Source organism: Somniosus microcephalus, chromosome 4 (genome assembly GCF_052327205.1).
Source record: "Somniosus microcephalus isolate GS21.2 chromosome 4, FLI_Smic_1.0, whole genome shotgun sequence".
Taxonomy (NCBI): Eukaryota; Metazoa; Chordata; class Chondrichthyes; order Squaliformes; family Somniosidae; genus Somniosus; species Somniosus microcephalus.
Window position 1 is genome coordinate 182172617 of NC_140990.1, and position 22924 is coordinate 182195540.

The following is a 22924-nucleotide window of genomic DNA, read 5'->3' on the forward strand; positions in this document are numbered from 1 at the left end:
CCTTCATGGATTTTTTGACCAAAACCCACAGCACCATTCCTTCCCATACTGTCCTGGAATACCGGCCCCTCCCAGGATAGGCGAGGCCCTCTCAGTTCTTGTCACCACAGCAGGACTAACTAGCACAAAGGATATTAAAGCCCCAGGATCCCATGTCCCCTCTCTGTTAGGAATTTTACTCTTCTTAAAACCAGTTGGGTTCGTTTTTTTTTTCCAAGGCTTAAATCTCAGCAATCAAGAGACACGTAAAGACATGAACTGTGCAGCTAAAAGCTCCTGTTTATACAATTGCAAATTTGCAGGAAGATCACTTACACTTCTTACCAGGAGCAACAAAAACAAATTCCGCATGTCCCCTGGCATAGATGTGAAGCTACTGTGAGCTGTCCGGGTCTGTTCCTGGCCATTGTAAACACTACCAGTGCACAAGGACACAACCCAATGCTCTAATTGCCCACACAAGGAATTTATTGTACATTTTTTAATTTAGAAATTGCTCCAGATGGAGTCATCATTTTGACAATCGCCCCCCAGGTTTACTTTAATCATGCTTCATTTCCGTAAAACAAGAAATTTAAACATTAGCGTGAGCTGCTAGTAGCGTAAATGGCTGCAAAGGAAGAAGGATCCTCAATGGTGTCACTAGTTATTGCAATTTTTAATTGTAATGATTAAAAATGCAGCGATAGCACAACAGGGACAACATTAAATTCCACCAAAAATAGTCAGTGCTGCAGAGCTCACATGCTATCCATCCATCAGTAAAGACACACATAATCACACACACACGCCCGGTCATGCGCGCACGCAGTCAGGCACGCTCATGGTCACAGTCCCGGGCGCCCGGTCACAGTCAGACATGCTCACGGTCACAGTCCCGGGCGCACGCACAGTCAGGCATGCTCATGGTCATAGTCCCGGCCGCGCGGTCACAGTCAGACACGCTCACAGTCACAGTCAGACACGCTCACAGTCCCGGGCGCGCGGTCACAGTCAGACACGCTCACGGTCATAGGCCCGGGCGTGCGGTCACAGTCAGACACGCTCATGGTCACATTCCCGGGCGCGCGGTCACAGTCAGACACGCTCACGCTCACAGTCCCGGGCGCGCGGTCACAGTCAGACACGCTCACAGTCCCGGGCGCGCGGTCACAGTCAGAAACGCTTACGGTCACAGTCCCAGGCGCGCGGTCACAGTCAGACACGCTCACGGTCACAGTCCCGGGTGCGCGGTCACAGTCAGACACGCTCACAGTCACAGTCCCGGGCCCGCCATCGCAGTCACGCACACACACAGGGCTATCATTCAATTTATTCTAAGTTATAGCTTCAAGTAAAAATGGATTGTACATTTGACACGTTAATTCAAACAATGCTTCAGCTTAATTTCTTACTATTGTATGACTACATGGAATAGCCCCTCTGCTCATCATGATGGCTTAGGGGGCATATGCACCACCTGGTGTAACGCTCAGCTATACTGACAATCAGTTTCATGTTTGACCACAAATTAGAACCAGATAAGGGAGGCCATTGGGCTCAGCTCACCCACTTAGAGTATAAAAAAAACTTAGATTCCATCATCTGTCTGCTCAATGAGTCGAAGGGTTTCACCTGCAACATCCTGATCCACAAGGCCACATTATGCTTGCAGAAGTTCTTCCTGACATTTGTCCGAAACTTTCTTTTCAGCCCTTGTCCCTTTATCCTAGCCTCCTAGCATCCCTTGAAGGAGTGCTCCAGGATTACTGTATCTACACTGTTTAGTATCTTGTAAACTTTTATAAGGTCCCTTTTCCATTGCCTTCCTTCAATGATGAAAGGTCCCAGTTTGTCCAATCTTTCTTCGTAACTCAATTCCTCGATGCCATGAATCAGCTTTTCCCTGGTATGTGCAAAATTAGTCGACAGGGGAGTAGGGTTGTTGGTGGTGCAATGTGATGAAAAAGACAAATTGTTCAGGATCCCTGATTGTTACCTCGGGACATCCCTCCTGGGAAATGCATGCGTGGTGTAGGCATTCAGTAAGGGCAGGATTAGATTGGATTCTGAGATACACTCCACACTCAAATAGCCCACCAACAATGACTGTCCAGGTGTACACAGGACAATTGGCCATGTGTCAGCCTCTGCAGGAGTAAACTTAGATCCCAAGCAACAACTAGCAGCTTTCAAAATATGATCCAGACATCTTTCATAAAATAAGATTACTGAGCCATACACTCCTGGAAGGTCCTAGGTTTGATCTCTGGTGTGTGCCGAGTTATCTAATCTCAGCTGGCCTATTGTGACGATAAGGCACTATAACTGTCCCTGGACTAGGGAACAGGGGAAAGAAAGACGGCCAGGGTTCTTGCCCCTGATCATTATCCAGTTAGCTCTGCTGAAAAGTAAGACATTGGCTAGGATTTTAACCACCCTCGCCCAGCGAGAATGGCGCGCAGGAGGGGTTAAAATCTGAAAATCTAGCTCCCGGCTCCAACTTGCCGTGTTCCTGGCCACCGTAACATTAAGGACAGCGAATCAGGCCATTGGCGAGGCTCCCGCTACAGGCAGGCAGAGGCTTGCTTAGCATTCAAAAATCACAGCCTGCAGCCTGATGACGTCATCTTAACTTGAAGCCGGGGTGTCCCGCGTTGTCTGGAACCCAGCAGTACAACCACAGTGCAAGATCCAACTGGCCAGAAGAGGCCCAGATAGGTTTACAAACTCTGCTTCTTTTAGAATTCCTTGTGAGCAAGGAGCAGGAGTACGACCGCAGGCCCCGCAAGGAGTCTGTGGGCCTTCAATGCTCCAGCCTCCTCCCAAATCGTCGTGGAACTCCACCCCCCTCCCTCCAGACCCATCCTCCCGACCGTTCCCACAGGTCCCCAGCCTACCGCCTCCTGCAGTTAAATTCCTGCTCCTGCTCGCCGGCCAGGTAGTGAATCTGGCCGGGACTTCGGGGACTTTTAATTATATGAGGCGCGGCCGTTACAATCAGCCTGGCCTCCACATCCCCGAACTCTCCGGGTATGCTGGCTGCTATTGGGCTACCCTGCACTCTTCCTGCTCTCCCGTAATAATTGTGTGTGTGTAGATGGGTGTGTGCATGTGTGCGTCTATCAGTTGGAGAGAATGAGCTGTGATGCCCTCCATAGTCAAATAGCCTGGGGATGCCCACTATTTTTGGGCACACACATAAAGACTTGGATGAGGCTCCATTGACCTGCCAGTAGACCCCGGGGCAAGTTATTGCCTCCTGGAGAATTGTGTGGGGGGGGGGGGGGCAGGGGCAAGAAATAAATAGTGAGTTTTTTTCAGGACTATTTCCCACAGAGATGAACAAATTGTTGTGGTCATTTCATACATCATGACAGATAGTTCAAGCCCTCATCAAATAGATATTGGAGACGGAGAAGGTAGTGTGATTGAGTAGCTTGTTTGAGTGCCAATATAGAGCATCACTCAACCTGGAGAGGCACTGGAGAAGGTGCAAAAAAGATTTGCAAGGATAATACCAGAACTGAGAGGTTACAACGATCAGGAAAGACTGAACAGGCTGGGGCTCTTTTCTCTAGAAAAGGAGGAGTTTGAGGGGTGACCTGATAGAGTTCTTTAAGATTATGAAGGAGTTTGATAGGGTAGACATACAGATGATGTTTCCACTTGTGGGGAGTGCAAAACTAGGGGCCATAAATATAAGATAAGGCACCAATAAATCCAATAAGGAAACGTCTTTACCCAGAGAATGGTAAGAATGTGGAACTTGCTACCACATGGAGCGGTTAAGAAGAATAGCATAGATGCATTTAAGGGCAAGATAGATAAACACATTAGGAAGAAAGGAATAGAAGGATATATTGATAGGGTTAGATAAAGTAGGGTGGGAGGAGGCTCGTGTGGAGCATAAACACTGGCATGGACCAGTTGGGCCGAATGGCCCGTTTCTGTGCTGTAAATTCTGTGTAACTATGCAATTTTCAAAGAAAGTGACTTTAAGCAAAATCCTAAACAACCTAGATGTTGAAATCTTAAGTTAGAAACAACCTGACTGTATATGTGGATATTTCCACCAGTTCAATTCTAGCAACAGCAGCTCCTTCTGCCTGTCCGGGAGTGTGAATAGTCAGAGCTTGAAAAGAGCCAGGTGAAGTCTCATACTTACATGTAAACTAGGATGATACGTCAAGAGCCCGTTATCACACAGCGTTACGTACTTCTTCTTCCACTCTTTGTTTAGTGACTTCCCACTCCTCTTAAGTAGCATACCCTAAAAAAAAACCAAAATAGATTAGAGACTGCAAGCTGTGTGCAGGTGGTCTCACCCGGCTCCATTTTGTGGCTAGACATGATCTTCTAGAATTGAACTTTTTTTTAAATTCTACATTTTTAGGGCCGCTGACAGTCAAAAGCCTGAATGCGCCTCCTGGATATTACTTGCCACCCCTGGAAACAGTGACAGCATCCATTGGCTTGACTCACATTTATAAGTATATGCTTCTCCAACACTTGGTGAGGATGGAAAATGCAAACAAATGAAAAGAAAAACTCTACTTGAATCCTGGGATTTGACCAGTGTGACACTGGATCTACCATACATCCACCCTGTCCTCAACCGTACAAAATCAATATGCAAGCCTTGCATCTTTACCCTATCACATTGTACCTATATCATTGTCCCTATATCAAATGCCTTACAGCATATTAAATGTGTCTTACTCTGTGATATACAAGACTATAAAATAACAGCCCTTCCCCTTCGCCTGGCACCTTCCCGTGCAAGCGCAGGAGATGCAACACCTGCCCTTATACCTCCCCCCTTCCCACTGTCCAGGGCCCTAAACACCCCTTCCAGGTGAAACAGTGATTTACTTGTACTTCTTGCAATCTAGTATACTGTATTCGCTGCTCACGATGTGGTCTCCTCTACATTGGGGAGACCAAACACAGATTGGGTGACCGCTTTGCGGAACACCTCCATTCAGTCAGTAAGGGTGACCCCGAGCTTCCGGTCGCCTGGCATTTTAATTCACCACTCCATTCCCACTCGGACCTCACCGTCCTTGGCCTCTTGCATTGTTCCACGGAAGCTCAACGTAAACTCGAGGAACAGCACCTCATCTTCCGATTAGGCACTTTGCAGCCTCAATATCGAGTTCAACAATTTCAGATCATAACCTCGGCTCCTGTTACATTTTTACTTATATTTTTTTCCACCCCTTTGTTTTGGGTCTTCCCTTCCCCCCCACTTTCCTTTTTTTTCTCTCTCCCACATGGCAGCTCTGTCTCATCCTGCCAGCACACTTCACACCTAGTCTCAGCTGTCTTTTGTCTCCACTTGTCCTATTACCATCTCGTCTGGTTTTGAATACCTCTTAATGTCTCTTTTACTTCTTTTGTTCTATCGCAGCCCTGCCTTCGATCTATTTTATTTCCTTTCCAGTTTTGAAAAAGGGTTTCGACCCGAAACGTCAACTCTAATTTCTCTCCACGGATGTTGCCTGGCCTGCTGAGTTTTTCCAGCATTTTCTGTTGCTTTTTATAAAATAACACTGTTACTCTATATGTTCCTTGGTTTTCATTCCTCCTTTTTTTTGCCTTAAAACACTAAGGGGGAAAAATTGAGTCGCGCCCCCAGGCCCAGCTGAGCCACCAGGGATCGGAGTGCTGGCAAAAGAGCCTGGCACTCAAGAGAAGTGCCGGGCTCACGGAGCGTAGCCGGCACTCCGCGGGGAAGGCGGGGGGGGGGTGGTCAGGAGGTCAGGGACGGCAATGGGGGCAGGTGCTGGCAAGTGGGCAGTAACAAAAATGGCCACCCGGCACCTTGCCTTGAATTAGCGCCGCCCCGGCTGCAGATAGGCCCCCCTGACCCTGTCAGACATAGCGTCCAGCGATCAGCCAGGGGGCGCTACCGAAGATCGCGGCCAGGGCGCTGTGCACGGCGATGATGTCATCGCCGGCGGCGCAGCGCTGCAGGGCACTAAGGGTAACCACCGCCACTAACCTCCTGTTGAATTTCACGGGAGGTGTTGGCAGCGCCGTGCCCGGGCGCTCATTGCTCTCCGTCCCGTTAGCACCTTCTTAGGGCACTAACGGGAGGAGCAAAGCAACCGAACTTTTAGGCCTAAGTTTAATGTGTTAAAACACTTACATACCTTGTTACCATGAAAGCTTGATCAACGTTTATATATTTAAAAAAAATAAGTGAGAGAAAAGCGGAAAGCAACCAAATGTGAATGGAAGGAGCGGCAGAGATCTGAGTACATGCATTATTACAGTGGGCAGGTCACAGCAGATGTAGAAGGTTAAAAAGTTCCAACCATATATCCATAACATTTCTTCCTGAATAATTTGTAGAGTTATTCTTAGCCTATGGAACTTCCTGCTGCTTTGTAATATGACAGGATCTTGGTTCACTGATTAGCGGAGTATTTTGTTGTGTGCACAGCTCAAGTTCAAGTTCCTCAACACTATTTCTGGAGTGACTTCTTCAGCACATTCCCCTCCAATCCTTGTTCTTCCATAAAATCCTCCATATTTTCAGCAATTTTGCATGAAATTAGTCATTTGCAATAAATATGGCCAATTTGTGTGTGCCTGAATTTTGATGGCCTGTCACCTTTGGAACCAGGTTTCAACTCCAGACCCTCTGTCGAAGGGTCCGACAGAAAATAACTATGAGCAGTCTAATCCAGTTCCCAGTTGAAAGGTCATCAACCTGAAACTCTGCAAGGATGCTGCCTGACCTGCCGAGTGTTTTCCAGCATTTTCATAGAATCATAGAAAGTTACAGCACGGAAGGAGGCCATTTCAGCCCATTGTGTCCGCGCCGGCCAACAAAGGGCAATCCAGCCTAATCCCACTTCCCAGCTCTTGGTCCGTAGCCCTGCAGGTTACAGCATCCCAAGTGCACATCCAAGTACTTTTTAAATGTGGTTAGGGTTCCTGCCTCTACCACCCTTTCAGGCAGTGAGTTCCAGGCCCCCACAATCCTCTGGGTGAAGAAATTTCCCCTCAAATCCCCTCTAAACCTTCCACCAATTACTTTAAATCTGTGCTCCCTGGTTTTTGATCCCTCTGCTAAGGGAAATAGGTCCTTTCTATCCACTTTATCTAGGCCCCTCATAATTTTATACACCTCAATAAGGTCTCCCCTCAGACTCCTCTGTTCCAAGGGAAACAGACCCAGCCTATCCAGTCTTTCCTCATAGCAAAGATTCTCTACTCCCAGCAACATCCTTGTAAATCTCCTTTGTACCCTCTCTAGTGCAATCACATCTTTCCAGTAATGTGGTAACCAGAACTGCACCCAATACTCTAGCTGAGGCCTAACTAGTGTTTTATACAGTTGAAGCATAACCCCCCTGCTCTTGTATTCTATGCCACGGCTAATAAAGGCAAGCATTCCATATGCCTTCTTAACCACCTTATCTACCTGGCCTGCTACCTTCAGGGATCTGTGGGCATGCACTCCAATGTCCCTTTGTTCCTCTACACTAGTCAGTGTCCTACCATTTAATCTGTATTCCCTTTCCTTGTTAGCTCTCCCCAAATGCATTACCTCACACTTCTCCAGATTGAATTCCATTTGCTACTGTTCTGCCCACCTGACCAATTTATTGATATTTTCCTGCAGTCTACAGCTTCGTTCTTCAGTATCAACCACACAGCCGATTTTAGGATCATCTGCAAACTTCTTAATCATACCCCCTATATTCAAGTCTAGATCATTGATGTATACCACAAAAAGCAAGGGACCTAGTACTGAGCCCTGCGGAACCCCACTGGAAACAGCCTTCCAGTCACAAAAACACCCATCAACCATTACCCTCTGTTTCCTGTCTCCGAGCCAGTTTTGAATCCAACTTGACACTTTGCCCTGGATCCCATGGGCTTTTAACTTCGTGACCAGTCTGCCATGTGGAACCTTATCAAAAGCCTTGCTAAAGTCCATATACACTACATCAAACGCACTACCCTCATCTACCCTCCTTGTTACCTCCTCAAAAAATTCAATCAAGTTTGTCAGACACGACCTTCCCTTAACAAATCCGTGCTGACTATCCTTGATTAATCCATGTCTTTCTAAATGAAGATTTATCCTGTCCTTCAGAATTCTTTCCAATAATTTTCCCACTACCGAGGTTAGGCTGACTGGCCTGTAATTACTGGGTCTATCCTTTTCTCCCTTTTTAAACAAGGGTACCACATTAGCAGTCCTCCGGCACCAGAGGCCAGAGAGGATTGGAAAATGGTGGTCAGGGCCTCTGCCATTTCCTCTTTTGCTTCACTTAACAGCCTGGGATACATTTCATCCGGGCTTGGGGATTTATCCACTTTTAAAGCTGCTGCTTCGCCCCTCTCCTTTGTGAAAACAGACGCAAAGTATTCATTAAGAACCCTACCGACGTCTCCCGCCTCCACACACAGATTACCCTCATGATCTCTACTAGGCCCTACCCTTTCTTCAGTTATCCTCTTACTCTTAATATATTTATAAAACATCTTTGGGTTTTCCTTGATTTTACTTGCCAAGAATTTTTCATGCTCTCTCTTTGCTTTCCTAATATCATTTTTAATTGCACCCCTGCACTTTCTGTGCTCCTCTAAAGATTCTGCAGTACTTAGCCCTTGGTATCTGTAATACGCCTCCCTTTTTTTCTTTATCCTACCCTGCATGTCCCTGGACATCCAAAGGGCTCTAGATGTGTTAGTCCCACTTTTTTTCTTTAAGGGCACATATTTGGTCTGAACCCTCCTGATCTCCTCCTTGAATGCCCCCCACTGCTCTGACACTGATTTACCTTCAAGTAGCTGTTTCAAGTCCACTATGGCTAAATCCCCTCTGAGCTTAGCAAAATTTGCTTTTCTCCAATTCAGAAATTTTATTCCTGGTCTATCCTTGTCCTTTTCCAGAACTATCTTAAATCTAACTGAATTATGGACACTGTTTGTATCCCAGCATGCTGGTCGATGTGGACACTGGGGTCCTAAAAGGAACAGTGTTCTGTTCCCCAGCACTAACATCCTTTAGCTTGATCAGTAACAAAATCCAGAAAAAAAGTCTTTTAAAAAAGAAAATCTCCTCTCTTTAAAGCAGTGACTGATCTTGGGGGTACAGCTCCATAGACATCACCCTTGTACTTCATCCAAGTGGTCATTGTTCACACTTGATCCTAGACAGTGAGTGCAAGCAGCCTGCTCAACCATGGCATGTTATACTGGGGCTCAATATGTCCTCACCCACAGTCCACGAATGCAGGTCACTCTATAGCAATCAGGAGCAGGAAACCTGCCCAATTTTCTCACTCCCTAGCACATGACCATTGAGGACACCATTTGGTTGCTCCACTGAGATTGTCAAACTTAGCATGGACCAGGAAGCGAACAACTTGGAAAGGAGCGGATACCAGGCCGTAGTGGGAGAGTTAAGGAAAGGTGAAACCCTCATCCATACCTTTGTTACCTCTCGACTTGACTATTCCAATGCACTCCTGGCTGGCCTCCCACATTCTACCATACGTAAACTTGAGGTCACCCAACACTTGGCTGCCCGTGTCCTAACTTGCACCAAGTCCCGTTCGCCCATCACCCCTGTGCTCACTGACCTACATTGGCTCCCGGTTAAGCAGCGCCTCGATTTCAAAATTCTCATCCTTGTTTTCAAATCCCTCCATGGCCTCGCCCCTCCCTAGCTCTGTAATCTACTTCAGCCCCACAACCACCCCCCCCTCCACATATCTGCGTTGCTCTAATTCTGCCCTCTTGAGCATCCCTGATTATAGTTGCTCAGCCATTGGTGGCCGTGCTTTCTGTTACCTAGGCCCTAAAGCTCTGGAATTCCCTGCCTAAACCTCTCCACCTCTCTTTCCTTCTTTAAGATGCTCCTTAAAACCTACCTCTTTGACCAAGCTTTTGGTCACCTGCCCTAATTTCTCCTTATGTGGCTCGGTGACAAATTTTTTGTCTTATAATATTCCTGTGAAGTGCCTTGGGACATTTTACTACATTAAAGGCGCTATATAAATACAAGTTGTTGATGCTGTGACAGAAGGCTTAGTTGAAGAGAAGAGATTTAAAGAGACTTTTAAAGGCGGAAAGAAAAGTAGAAAGGCAGAGGGGTTAGGGAGGGCGGTCATAGAAACATAGAAGATAGGAGCAGGCCCCTCGAGCCTACTCCGCCATTCAATGAGATCATGGCTGATCATCCAAACTCAGTACCCTATAGAAACATAGAAGATAGGAGCAGGAGCAGGTCCAAAAAGTAGGGCCTGAACAAGCGAAGGCTCTGCCACTAAAGGTGGAGTGGAAGGATGAGGGATGGGGGCGGGGGCAGGGTGTGAGACAGAAGATCAGAGTCAGGACAAGGAATCACAGGAAAGGACTTGCAGAGGTAGAGTGGAGGAGGCCATGAAGGGTTTTGTAGTTGATTCATTGGTAGACAGGAAGCTAGTACAGGTCAGTGAGGAGCGGGTGATGTGCCAGCAGGACTTAGTACAGGTCAGTGAGGAGCGGGTGATGTGCCAGCAGGACTTAGTACAGGTCAGTGAGGAGCAGGTGATGTGCCAGCAGGACTTAGTACAGGTCAGTGAGGAGCGGGTGATGTGCCAGCAGGACTTAGTACAGGTCAGTGAGGAGCGGGTGATGTGCCAGCAGGACTTAGTACAGGTCAGTGAGGAGCGGGTGATGTGCCAGCAGGACTTAGTACAGGTCAGTGAGGAGCGGGTGATGTGCCAGCAGGACTTAGTACAGGTCAGTGAGGAGCGGGTGATGTGCCAGCAGGACTTAGTACAGGTCAGTGAGGAGCGGGTGATGTGCCAGCAGGACTTAGTACAGGTCAGTGAGGAGCGGGTGATGTGCCAGTAGGTCCGGATACAGGCGGTAGAATTGAGGAAAAGTTGGGAGTTTGTAGAAGGTGGAGGTTGGGATGCTGGTGTGGAGGGCATTGGAGCAATCAAGTCTAAAAGAGGGTGGGGTAGGGGTGGAGGCAAAGATGGAATAATTGGTCCTGCTGATAAGAAGTATTTAGGGTTTGAGGCTCAGCACCGGGTTTACAGGCTACCAACCTAGGACTTTCCACGTATGTATGACTCAAAACTATCACGTTTGGTAAACCTACCTGCTGAGCCACTGGGAAGCACAGGCTTTGCTTTAACACAGTTATCAAAACAATGTGCCACAAAGTAGTTTATGACTCCTGCCACACAGCTCAGAGCAGCACTGGCAGAGGCCTATGGGCAGCTTGTCAACCCTCCACTATCACCGACATGTGGTTTGAGATATAGAAAGAAAGACCTGAAAGACCTCAGGATGCCCCAAAGTGCTTTACAGCCAAAAAAGTACTTTTTCTGAAGTGTAGTCACTGTTTTAATGTAGGAAACATGGCAGCCAATTTGCACACAGCAAGGTCCAACAATCAGCAATGTAATAATGACCAGATAATCTATTTTAGTGATGTTTATGAGGGATATAAATATTGGCTAAGGCACCAGGGAGATCTCCCCTGCGCTTCTTTGAATAGTGCCATGGGATCTTTTACATCCACCTGAGAGAGCAGACGGGGCCTTGGTTTAATGTCTCATCCAAAAGACGGCACCTCTGACAGTGCAGCACTCCTTCAGTACTGCACTGGGGTGTCAGCCTAGATTTACTGCACTGGGGTGTCAGCCTAGATTTACTGCGCTGGGGTGTCAGCCTAGATTTACTGCACTGGGGTGTCAGCCTAGATTTACTGCACTGGGGTGTCAGCCTAGATTTACTGCACTGGGGTGTCAGCCTAGATTTACTGCACTGGGGTGTCAGCCTAGATTTACTGCACTGGGGTGTCAGCCTAGATTTACTGCACTGGGGTGTCAGCCTAGATTTACTGCACTGGGGTGTCAGCCTAGATTTACTGCACTGGAGTGTCAGCCTAGATTTACTGCACTGGGGTGTCAGCCTAGATTTACTGCACTGGAGTGTCAGCCTAGATTTACTGCACTGGAGTGTCAGCCTAGATTTACTGCACTGGGGTGTCAGCCTAGATTTACTGCACTGGAGTGTCAGCCTAGATTTACTGCACTGGAGTGTCAGCCTAGATTTACTGCACTGGGGTGTCAGCCTAGATTTACTGCACTGGAGTGTCAGCCTAGATTTACTGCACTGGGGTGTCAGCCTAGATTTACTGCACTGGAGTGTCAGCCTAGATTTACTGCACTGGGGTGTCAGCCTAGATTTACTGCACTGGGGTGTCAGCTTAGATTTACTGCACTGGGGTGTCGGCCTAGATTTACTGCACTGGAGTGTCAGCCTAGATTTATGTGCTCAAGTCTCTGGAGTGGAACTTGAACCCGCACCTTCTGACTCAAAGGTGACAGTGCTGCCCACTGGGCCACAGTTGACAATGTATGTATAGGCGCGTGGAACTGGAAAGAGAGAGAGATACTTCCTAACCCATTCAAAATAACCAGTATGTTCTGGTGGAAGTATTGGTTGCTGAGGACAAGTGGCAAAAATTTAAATTAAGTTTTTTTTAAATTTATTATGTGTAGTTCTTGTAACACATTATTTCACAGCCCTGCAGCATCAAATTAAATCTAACTACATCTAAAAGAGTCTTTAGAAGTAGCAGCATATCCAGCAAGTAATGACAAAATCGACATGCCACTGCTTCAAGATGATGGATGTTGCCTGCAGTAAACTCTTCACCAGTGTAAGCATAAACAAGTTTGTTATGTGACAATAAGTACCTTTGAATGAACCCAATGTTCCGCCTCCACAAGGTCGATAGAAATGGGTTCTCCAACAGTACCAGTGATAATGGTACAATAAGATAAACTGATTCTTATCACTAAGGTGCAGGCGGACTTCAAAGAATCAGCCTACAGATCTCCTCTATTAAGGCCATCCCATAGGCTTTATCAGAGGATGTATATAGCTATGCCTTGCCTCGTATAATCTGATGGCTATCTTGTCTACCTGTCCTGAGGGAGCATGCTTCTGAACAGTTCTCAAATATATGGCATTCTGCCTGAGAGTTACAGGGGTCAATCATGTGCCGCAGTAGGATTATTACAGTTCCAGCCTAGCCAAAAGCAAATTAGCACAAAAACAGAACACTTGGGATACAGGAAGAACTCCACACTGTGTTAAAATAGAGCTGGAGCTCCCCGATGGCTCAGCTGGTAGATAGACGGCATGCTGCGGTTTGGAGTCGCACACATGTGGAAAACCCAGGGCTGAGCTTCAAACCCTATATCTGCAGGAAAAATAAGAGAGAATGAAAAAGATAAAGAAAACCGTGCCAAGGATAGATTGCTGGAAACATTTTTATTTGTTTTATTCTCCCTAACAAAGAGGAACAGGTAAACCAGGCAGAGCATTGCCTGGAAAGCAAGAATACATGGAAGACTTGCAAAGGCAGAAGATGAGAAAATAGGAAGTAGGAATACATTTGCAAGTTTGATTTTTGCTTTCCCCTTTTTTTTCCAGTTTAATCCAAGTTTCTTTCTGTTCTGGGACGCTTAATGTCGAATTCTGCTGCGAGTGGTCTCACTAAGGTGGAAAGTATATTCCTCAGTCAGTTTCTAGATCGGTCATGAACTTTCAATTCCCATTATTATACCCATGAGGAAAAGGCAAAGGGGCTGAACTGTAAGTCTACAATACTTAAATAATGCAGAAAACACTTTGTATTAAAACCTTGTATATGTAACAAATGTAACCAATATCTGAAATCTATCACTCAGCATTGCATGGTACCCACCAGCAATGATAAAACACTGCTCATAAATTTATATTAAAACTCTGCTCAATAGCAATTATTTACCAACAAAGATTTATTGATTGTGCTTGCCACCAGAGATTTGTGCTAACTGAGCCAATCAGTCAGTGAGGCTGAAGCATTAGGGTGCCAAAGGGCAGTAACTCACACTATCAGGTTAAATCCCTCTGATCATTACTGCAACAGTGCAAATAACTAATGATGAGTCGTGTGAAACTCTCCCCTGGGACTATCATTTGCACATGAGGTGGTGTTCAGACTGCTCCCGGGGAGCAGCATCCCTGTCGAGAAGACAAGAAGCTGTGCCCGCCAATTAAATCTCTATCACTTCCCCTTCAGCACCCCTGAGCTAATCAACAGTGGGTTTCTGTGTAAGATGTGACAATAATATTACAAATTTACCTAGGAGGAAGTAACAAAGGCAGCAACGCCATTAAGGGATTTAGATGAAAGCCATGCTGGAGTGGTTTATCATCTGTAATCTGGGGGCTGTGAAAGCTTCGGTCTCTGAGGCAGGTCTCATTTTATGTAATGTTGTTGTATATAGATTAGATTTTTCCTTTTTTATTATCCTACTTTATGATTGAATTTCTCTGTTCTTTTTGGTCTCTCCCATCAGTTCTTGGGGCTTGCCTGGTGCCAGGCTTCAACACTTGCTTATCTCCTCCCAAACCACCAAGTGGCTTGCAAACGTGACATGCCTGCTTATGCTCCCATCGTCCCTGTGAAAGGATCGCCTCCCTGCTGCTCGCGCCTCTCCTCGATAGCCTGGCCGAGATGGGGTGCTTTTATATTACACGAGAGCTACAGGGTTACCGAGGTGCATGACTTGTTCATTTGGTCACAAGCTCCAAGTGTAACTGCCAAAACCAGCTCCAGGGAAGACTGGCGCTCCAGGAAGCCAGTGGCACGAGCACAAAAGAGTGCCATCATGTTGGGGTGCAACACTGCGCTGTTCACAAGGCCCCATCTCTCTGCTCAGGCGGATGTAAAAGATCCCATTGCACTATTTCAAAGAAGAGCAGGGGAGCTCCCCTGGTGTCCTTGCCAATATTTATCCCTCAACCAACACCACTAACCACACTGTTGTTAGTGGGAGCTTGCTGTGTGCAAATTGGCTGCTGCGTTTCCTACATTACAACAGCGACTACACTTCAAAAGTACTTCATTGACTGTAAAACGTTTTGGAACATCCTAAGGTTGCGAAAGTGCTATAGAAATGCAAGTCTTTATTTATTTAATAGGGTGTTTCTTCTCTCTAAATCATGAATACTTCAGGAATTAATGAGTGACCGAGGATCCTTGTCATGGACTTTTTGTGAGCCACATTTGAGCTTGTGATGAAGGCAAATAATGGGCTCATCAGGTGGCAGAAAACACCACGCTACAAGGTTGTTTTTGATTAGGTTAGGCTAGTCCCCATCCTGTATTTACAGTATTAAGATCATAATGAATGCTCAAGCACAATGACTGCTGGAATAAGGGACAAAAGCCTAATTAAAAGCACAGGGCAGTAGCCATGTGCCTTAATTACCTCGAGGTGCCCATTTCCAGCAGATAATCTGCTTGATCACTTGTTCTGAATATAAGATGCTGCCCACTGCTCTGTTTGATATTTAGAGATTATTCTAGGAATCTGCACCAGATTAAGGCCCACCTACTAACCAGATTGCATTTCTGATCTAACATAAGAAAATTTTTAATTTAAAAGATGCTCAAAAAGTTAGCATTAAAGTACTTCCTATATGATTTTAAAAGGTTTGAAACTCAGCTCATACATACTTCAGCTAAAGGTATAAAAAGCGTCTCAAGATCTGGATAGAGTGTAAGACTATCCTATCCGCCTGTATACATGCAAAATAATGAGTCTTTCTCTTTCTAGAAAGAAAGACTTGTATTTATATAACACTTTTCACGACCACTGGACGTCTCAAAGCGCTTTACAGCTAATGAAGTACTTTTGAAGTATAGTCACTGTTGTAATGTGGGAAATGCGGCAGCCAATTTGCACACAGCAAGCTCCCACAAACAACAATGTGATGATGACCAGATAATCTGTTTTTGTGATGTTGATTGAGGGATAAATATTGGCCAGGACACCGGGAGAACTCCCCTGCTCTTCTTCAAAATAGTGCCATGGGATCTTTTGTGTCCACCTGAGAGAGCAGACGGGACCTCGTTTTAACGTCTCATCTGAAAGACGGCACCTCCGACAGTGCAGCACTCCCTCAGCACTGCACTGGAGTGTCAGCCAAGCTTGATGTGCACAAGTCCCTGGAGTGGGACTTGAACCCACAACCTTTTGACTCGGAGGCAAGGGTGCTACCAACTGAGCCACAGCTGACACTTAATATTAGTATTAATATTAATTGTTCTGTTCCACTTAAAATGATCCTTCTTCATCTTGCAGCCCCCTATTATAGCCCCACTGTAATTCAGCCTCTTGACATTTTACAGTCTCATAATATAAAGTCTCCCAAATTTCATATTCAGCCCCATTAATGAAACACAGGCAATGTAATTTGTTCCCTGTTGGATGGCCAATGCAAGGAAAGATTTTTTTTATGCACTTGGTGAAGCAAAACTGTAAATGCATTTGTATAAACACTTTTAAGATCTCTCTACACCTGTGCACCTGAAATCTTCATCCATAAAGGTTATTATGAAGAGAGATAACAGGGCATTCCTGAGATCTCATCATATTCTTGTAAAATGTGTTTGAAGCACTGAGCGATGGCACAGAGGTGCAGCAGCTTAGGGAGGTCATTCTTTATACCGTGAGCACCTGGTGTGTCAGGTACATTAGCATCCATAAGCTGCGCCCTCTCTCAAAGACTGGAGAACCGAGGTGACCTTCTCATCATTATCCTGTTCATTTCCTCCCACAGTGCGATGCCCATCACACAATCTGCTCATCAAAGCAGTTAAAGCCGGAGCTTAATCCAAGTCCTAATGGGGGAAGTAATGTTGTTTAAATAAAAATCAATGCGTTAAACCACTCCACTCTCCACTATTAAAAAGGGAACTGTCGGCAAGTGTCTCGCCGTTCGTCGTGAGTGACACACTTCAGCTCTAACGACAACGGGTTGTACGGTTTATTACATTAGAGCATGTCTCCCCCGCCTTGTCTCCACACAACTGGAACTGTCACTGTCATACTGGGAGATCGTGAAGAATACAAATGTAATGTACCCACAGTTCAGCTAATGGGATTTGACACAAGCTTTAAGTTTAATGAAGAAAGTTGCCAGTAGCAACAAAACTGTCACTGCTTGCGCAGTGCAATTAATAAAGGCTCCGACAACATTACTCCAGACTGCAGCCAGCAAAAGGTACCCTCAGTTCAAGCTGTGCTAAATTAGCTGACCAATTTTTCTTAAGTATCTGCACCATTTACAGAGCAATTTATTAATTTTTAGTCTGCCACTGGCACTCGAAAGGATGTAATTTTGCACCTGATGGCCATCCTAGATGTGACTCATTTCAATGGATAGTGGTATTTATGTCCGGTAATGAACAGGTTGTCACTAGGTCTCCAATTTATAACCATTCGAGAAAAACTACAGAAGGTTCCAGTGGCTAAAACACAGCCTCACCACGGCTCCTCACTGACCCAAGAGGATTACATCGCACAATGAATCAAGATGTACAGGGCATTCTAATCGTTCCACAGGTTAGGGGAATTGGATGAAACAATGGGTTAACAAAACCCTCCTTTCACTTCTGGGGCCTGGGTTCAAATCCAGGCCAGACGTATGGCATTACAGTCTCTGCACTCTGTTGACTCTAAGGTCCTATGATAGTCTTGCCTAAACGTCATGTGGTGTGGGCCTACAGCACAAATGGCCTACAATTTAACACAAAATGACAACAGAGAATGCTGGAAAAACTCAGCAGGTCAGGCAACATCCGTGGAGAGAAATTTGAGTTGACGTTTCGGGTTGAAACCCTTCTTCAAAACTGGAAAGAAAATAAAAAGATTGAAGGCAAAGCTGCGATCGAACAAAAGAAGAAAAGGAGACAATAAAAGGTATTAGAAGCCAGATGAGATGGTAATGGGCCCGTGGAGACAAAAGGCAGCTGAGATTAGGTGTGAAGTGTACTGGCAGGATAAGGACAGCTGCCAGGTGAGAGAGAGAAACAAAAGGAAAGGAGGGGGGGCGGGGGGGGGAAAGGAGGACCCAAAACAAAGGGGTAGAAAATATTAAAAGGAAAAAAGAGAGGCTGAGGTTATGATCTGAAATTATTGAACTCGATATTGAGTCCGGAAGGCTGCAAAGTGCCTAATCGGAAGATGATTTGCTGTTCCTCGAATTTACGTTGAGCTTCCGTGGAACACTACAAGAGGACAAGGACGGTGAGGTCCGAGTGGGAATGGAGCGGTGAATTAAAATGACAGGTGACCTGAAGCTCGGGGTCACCCTTACGGACTGAACGGAGGTGTTTGGTCTCCCCAATGTAGAGGAGACCGCATCGTGAGCAGCGAATACAGTATACTAGATTGCAAGAAGTACAAGTGAATCGCTGTTTCACCTGGAAGGGGTGTTTGGGGCCCTGGACTGGGAAGGGGGGAGGTATAGGGGCAGGTGTTACATCTCCTGCGCTTGCACGGGAAGGTGCCAGGCGAAGGGGAAGGGCTGTTGGGGGTGATAGAGGAGTGGACCAGGGTGTCACGGAGGGAGCGGTCCCTATGGAATGCTGAAAGGGGAGGCCCGTCCAGTCCCCATCCACCACCACCCTCCTCCGCCTGGCTGAGCTTGTTCTCACATTCAGGAATTAGAGGAGTGTTGAGCATTGACTCCCGGTAGAGCAATGTCCCGAACTTAAAATTCTCATCCTTGTGTTCAAATCCCTTCATGGCCTCGCCCCTCCCTATCTCCGTAACCTCCTCCAACCCAACAACCTTCTGAGATCGCTGCGTTCCTCCAATTCTGGCCTCGTGCTCAGCCCCGATTTCTTTCACCCCACCTTTGGTGGCCGTGCCTTAAGCTGCCTAGCCCTTAAGCTCTGGAATTCCCTCTCTAAACCGCTCCGCCTCTCTCTCATCCTTTATGACGATACTTAAAACCTACCTCTCTCCTTACGTTGCTCGGTGTCAAATTTTGTATGATAACGCTCCTGTGAAGTGCCTTGGGACGTTTTATTACGTTACAGGTGCTATATTAATACAAGCTGTTGTTGTAAATACAGTGAGGATCTTCCAATAATAATTTTTGCCCTAATGCTGCATGTTACTTGGTTAGAAAAGCTTAAAGGAAAATTCTACTTAAAAGAACATGTGTTAAGAACTTAAGTTCCCACATTATGCACTGCAAGCAATTGTTATTCCATACACCAGATGTTAACACTTCAACCGACCCTATCACTCTCAATAGGATATCCATTCAACTTTTACACCTAATTTACACTTGGTAACACCTGTTCACACACCTGAGGTTCAATGTGTGCTCCATAGGAGTGTGAGCACCATTGGTTTGCATCTCCACTGAGCTTTTCTCTGTTTCTTTCTAAACAGAAAGGGCTCCTGCAACACACCACCCAAAGCCATTTACACTGTTCGTTTATGGAGCTGCTTTTATGCTGGAGATTGGTTTTAGATTCTGGAAGACTGGCTGAAAAACTGGGTCTTCTTCTTAGGCAGAAAACTGGGTCTATGATTCTGCTGTCAGGATGAGGGAGCCAAGGTTTAGCAATGTAAACACAAGGGGCTGGCTCACAACAACAACTTGCATTTATATATATATATATATCGCCTTTTAATGCAGTAAATCGTCCCAAGGCGCTTCACAGGAGTGTTATCAGACAAAATTTGGAGCATCTTACAGGAGGCGAGATCGGGAGGCAGAGAGATTTAAGGATGGAATTCCAGAGCTTAGGGCCTAGGTGACTGAAGACGCGGACGCCAATGGTGGAGCGATGAAAATCGGGCATTGTTCTCGCGGAATCGGAACTAAACAAGCACCATTGTAAAAGTTCCACATATTCCGACTCTTCCATTTTGTGAAGTATTTGTAACATTACCTTATTGCTCCTTAGTATTGCCTTATTTGAGCACACACTGGCTAAAATAGGGAATAATGGCTTTCTGGAAGTGATTGCGTGGATGTAATTTAATCCAGAGATTCAGATGGTTTATATACGCAATGAATGCCCTGGAAAAATTACAGGGATGGCAACAGTCCCACCAAGGAGTTCAGATCACATCAAGCCGTAATAGCAAAGCCCTAATCATTCATGCCATTCTTGAGATGAGGTCACGCCTGTGGGACCATACCCACCTACTAATTATACTGATGAGTGATGCAGGAGATTAGGATACTGTCCTTTCACTTTCACACTTGTAGTGTATGTGCCTTTAAGTCAGAACTACTTTTTACAGCTCCTGTATACTGTAGTCTAGAGATTACCCTCCTCCAGTAAAGACCTGTTATTTGTTAATGTACAGCATCCGTGTGATTATTTATCCACTGAACCACGGATCCAACAGTGGTGACGAGTGTCGATTCGCATCTACCTGCAACATTAAAAAAATTTAAAAAGAGCACAGCCAGGGATCACGGGCTGATCAGGGTCCGTGGGGCGAAGCAAGGGGAGACGCCATTGAGCCGCGGAGAAGCAGGGAGAGCGCGGGAGACGCCACTGAGCCGCGGAGAAGCAGGGAGAGCTCGGGAGGCGCCATTGAGCCGCGAAGAAGGAAGAGCGCGGGAGACGCCATTTTGCGAAGCCACAGCGGAGAAGACAGGCGAGCGCGGGAAGGAAGGAAAGCGCGGGAGACGCCATTTTGTGCCAGCGGAGAAGAAGGGGAAGCGCGGGAGGCGCCATTAGTGATAGTTAACGCACAACCAAGGATGCCGAAGAGTGGCAGTATCTCTACGTTCGACAATGAAGTCGAAGATTGGGCGACATATGTGGAACGTATTGAGGTGTACTGCAGGGCGAATGAAGTGCCAGATGCTAATAAAGCACTGGTTCTGTTAAATTCCATGGGTGCAAAAACTTATGGGTTACTGCGAAATTTAATAACCCCAGAGAAGCCGGTAAACAAGAATTTTGAAAGCATAGTAGAAATCCTACAGGACCACTTAAACCCCACACCGCTGCTGATAGCAGAGCGATTTAAGTTCCATAAAAGGAACCAACACAAAGACGAAAGCAATGCTGAGTACCTAACGGAACTGCGCAAGCTATCGAAATACTGCCAGTTTGGAGCGGGACTAGCAGACACGTTAAGGGACAAGTTTGTGTGTGGGCTACAAAGTGAAGGAACCCAGAAACGGCTTCTATCAGAAAAGGACCTTACGCTGGACAAAGCTTTCAGTATGGCAGTATCACACGAAGCAGCCGCAAGGGGAGCTGCAGAGATACAACGGAGACCGCAAGAATATGGCACCAATGAAATGACCTATGGAACAGGGAAGTGCTATCGCTGCGGCAGAACAACACATGACCAGAAAGATTGTTGGTTCAAGGACCAAGTGTGCAGACAGTGTGGGAAAGCAGGACACATAGCAAGAGTCTGCAGGTCTGGGAAGAAAACCAACAGTAAGAAATCTCCACAGGAGAAGTACAAAAAGGTACACCAGGTGATGGACAGTGGTTCAGGCGAACAAAAAAGTGACACAGACTCCGGAAGCAAGGAGCTGGGTTGTCTGAAACTACATAATGTAACCGAAATGGAGGATCACCAGACTATCTGGGTTACACTCAAGATAGGCAGAGTCCAAGTGGAAATGGAATTGGACACAGGGTCAGCTCTAACAGTCATAAATCAAAGAGACTACAAGCGGCTATTTTCACACATACCCTTGAAAGCGACAGAGATTGTCTTGAAGACGTATACGGGGCAAAAAGTCTACCCCAAAGGGAAAATAAGGGTGAAAGTGACATATAAAGGTCAGGAAATACCTAAAATGGATATATATGTATTGCCAAATGGAGGACCACCACTGCTATAACGTGAATGGATCCAAAAGATACAATTAGATTGGCATTCCATACAGGCACTGAAGGTTGAGGCCAAAAAGGATGACGACGTCACACCTGGACGACTGTCAAAAATGCTAACTGACGCAAAAGAAGTGTTCCAGGAGGGACTAGGAACACTAAAAGGAATAACAGCAACAATTAAAATAGAGGAAAATGCAAGCCCAAAGTTTCTGAAGGCCAGGCCAGTGCCTTATGCGATCAGACCAGCGGTTGAAGCAGAGCTGGAAGGGTTGGAACGTTCAGGAGTACTGTCCAAAGTGGACTGGAGTGAGTGGGCTACACCCATCGTTCCTGTAATGAAGAGGTCGTTGAGAATACGCCTGGGGAACCAAAGAAGGTCCGCATCTGTGGGGATTTTAAGGTGACAGTGAACCCAGTCCTTCACACGGTGTAATATCCGCTTCCACGAATTGAGGATATTTTCGCCTCGCTATCTGGTGGTAAACGCTTCACCAAAATTGATCTAGCCCAGGCGTACTTGCAAATGGAGGTAGAAGAAGCTTCGAAACATTACCTTACGATCAACACCCATAAAGGTCTCTATCAATACAACCGGCTGGTGTTTGGAGTAGCCTCGGCTCCGGCTATCTGGCAAAGGGCGATGGATCAGGTCCTGCAAGGGATTCCAGGGACCCAGTGTTATTTGGACGACATCTTGGTCATGGGCGAAAATGACGGTGATCACCTCGCTAACTTGGAGAAGGTGCTCGCCAGATTAAAGGAATATGGGCTACGAGCTAATCTCCACAAGTGCGAGTTTTTCCAGAAACAGATCTCGTATTGCGGCCACGTCATCGATGAAGAGGGGTTACATAAGTCCCCTGACAAGGTTGAGGCAGTAGTCAAGGCTCCAGCACCGGAAAATGCGTCACAACTGAGGTCGTTCCTCGGGCTGGTAAACTATTAACACAAGTTCTTACCAAATTTGTCTACGGTATTACACCCGCTGAACACCCTACTGCAAACAGGGGTACCACGGAAGTGGGATGACGAACGTAGACGAGCTTTCCAGAAGTGTAAAGAATTGATCACATCAAAAGAGGTGTTGGCCCATTTCAACCCAGCACTACCAATTCGTTTGGCATGTGATGCATCACCCTATGGCATTGGAGCGGTGCCGTCGCACAAATTCCCAGACGGGTTGGAGAGGCCAGTAGCCTTTGCGTCTCGGTCACTAACCTCAGCCGAGCGCAA

At 46.3% G+C, this 22924-nt stretch overlaps 1 protein-coding gene across 1 annotated transcript in view; it reads right to left on the reverse strand.

Moving 5' to 3' along the window:
- Positions 1-22924, reverse strand: part of agap1 (ArfGAP with GTPase domain, ankyrin repeat and PH domain 1) — a 585448-nt gene that overhangs the window by 394078 nt on the left and 168446 nt on the right. The window contains exon 8 of the mRNA XM_085984196.1: positions 4148-4252. Within this exon, the coding sequence (XP_085840322.1) occupies positions 4148-4252 (105 nt within the window). The remainder of the gene's footprint in view (positions 1-4147; positions 4253-22924) is intronic.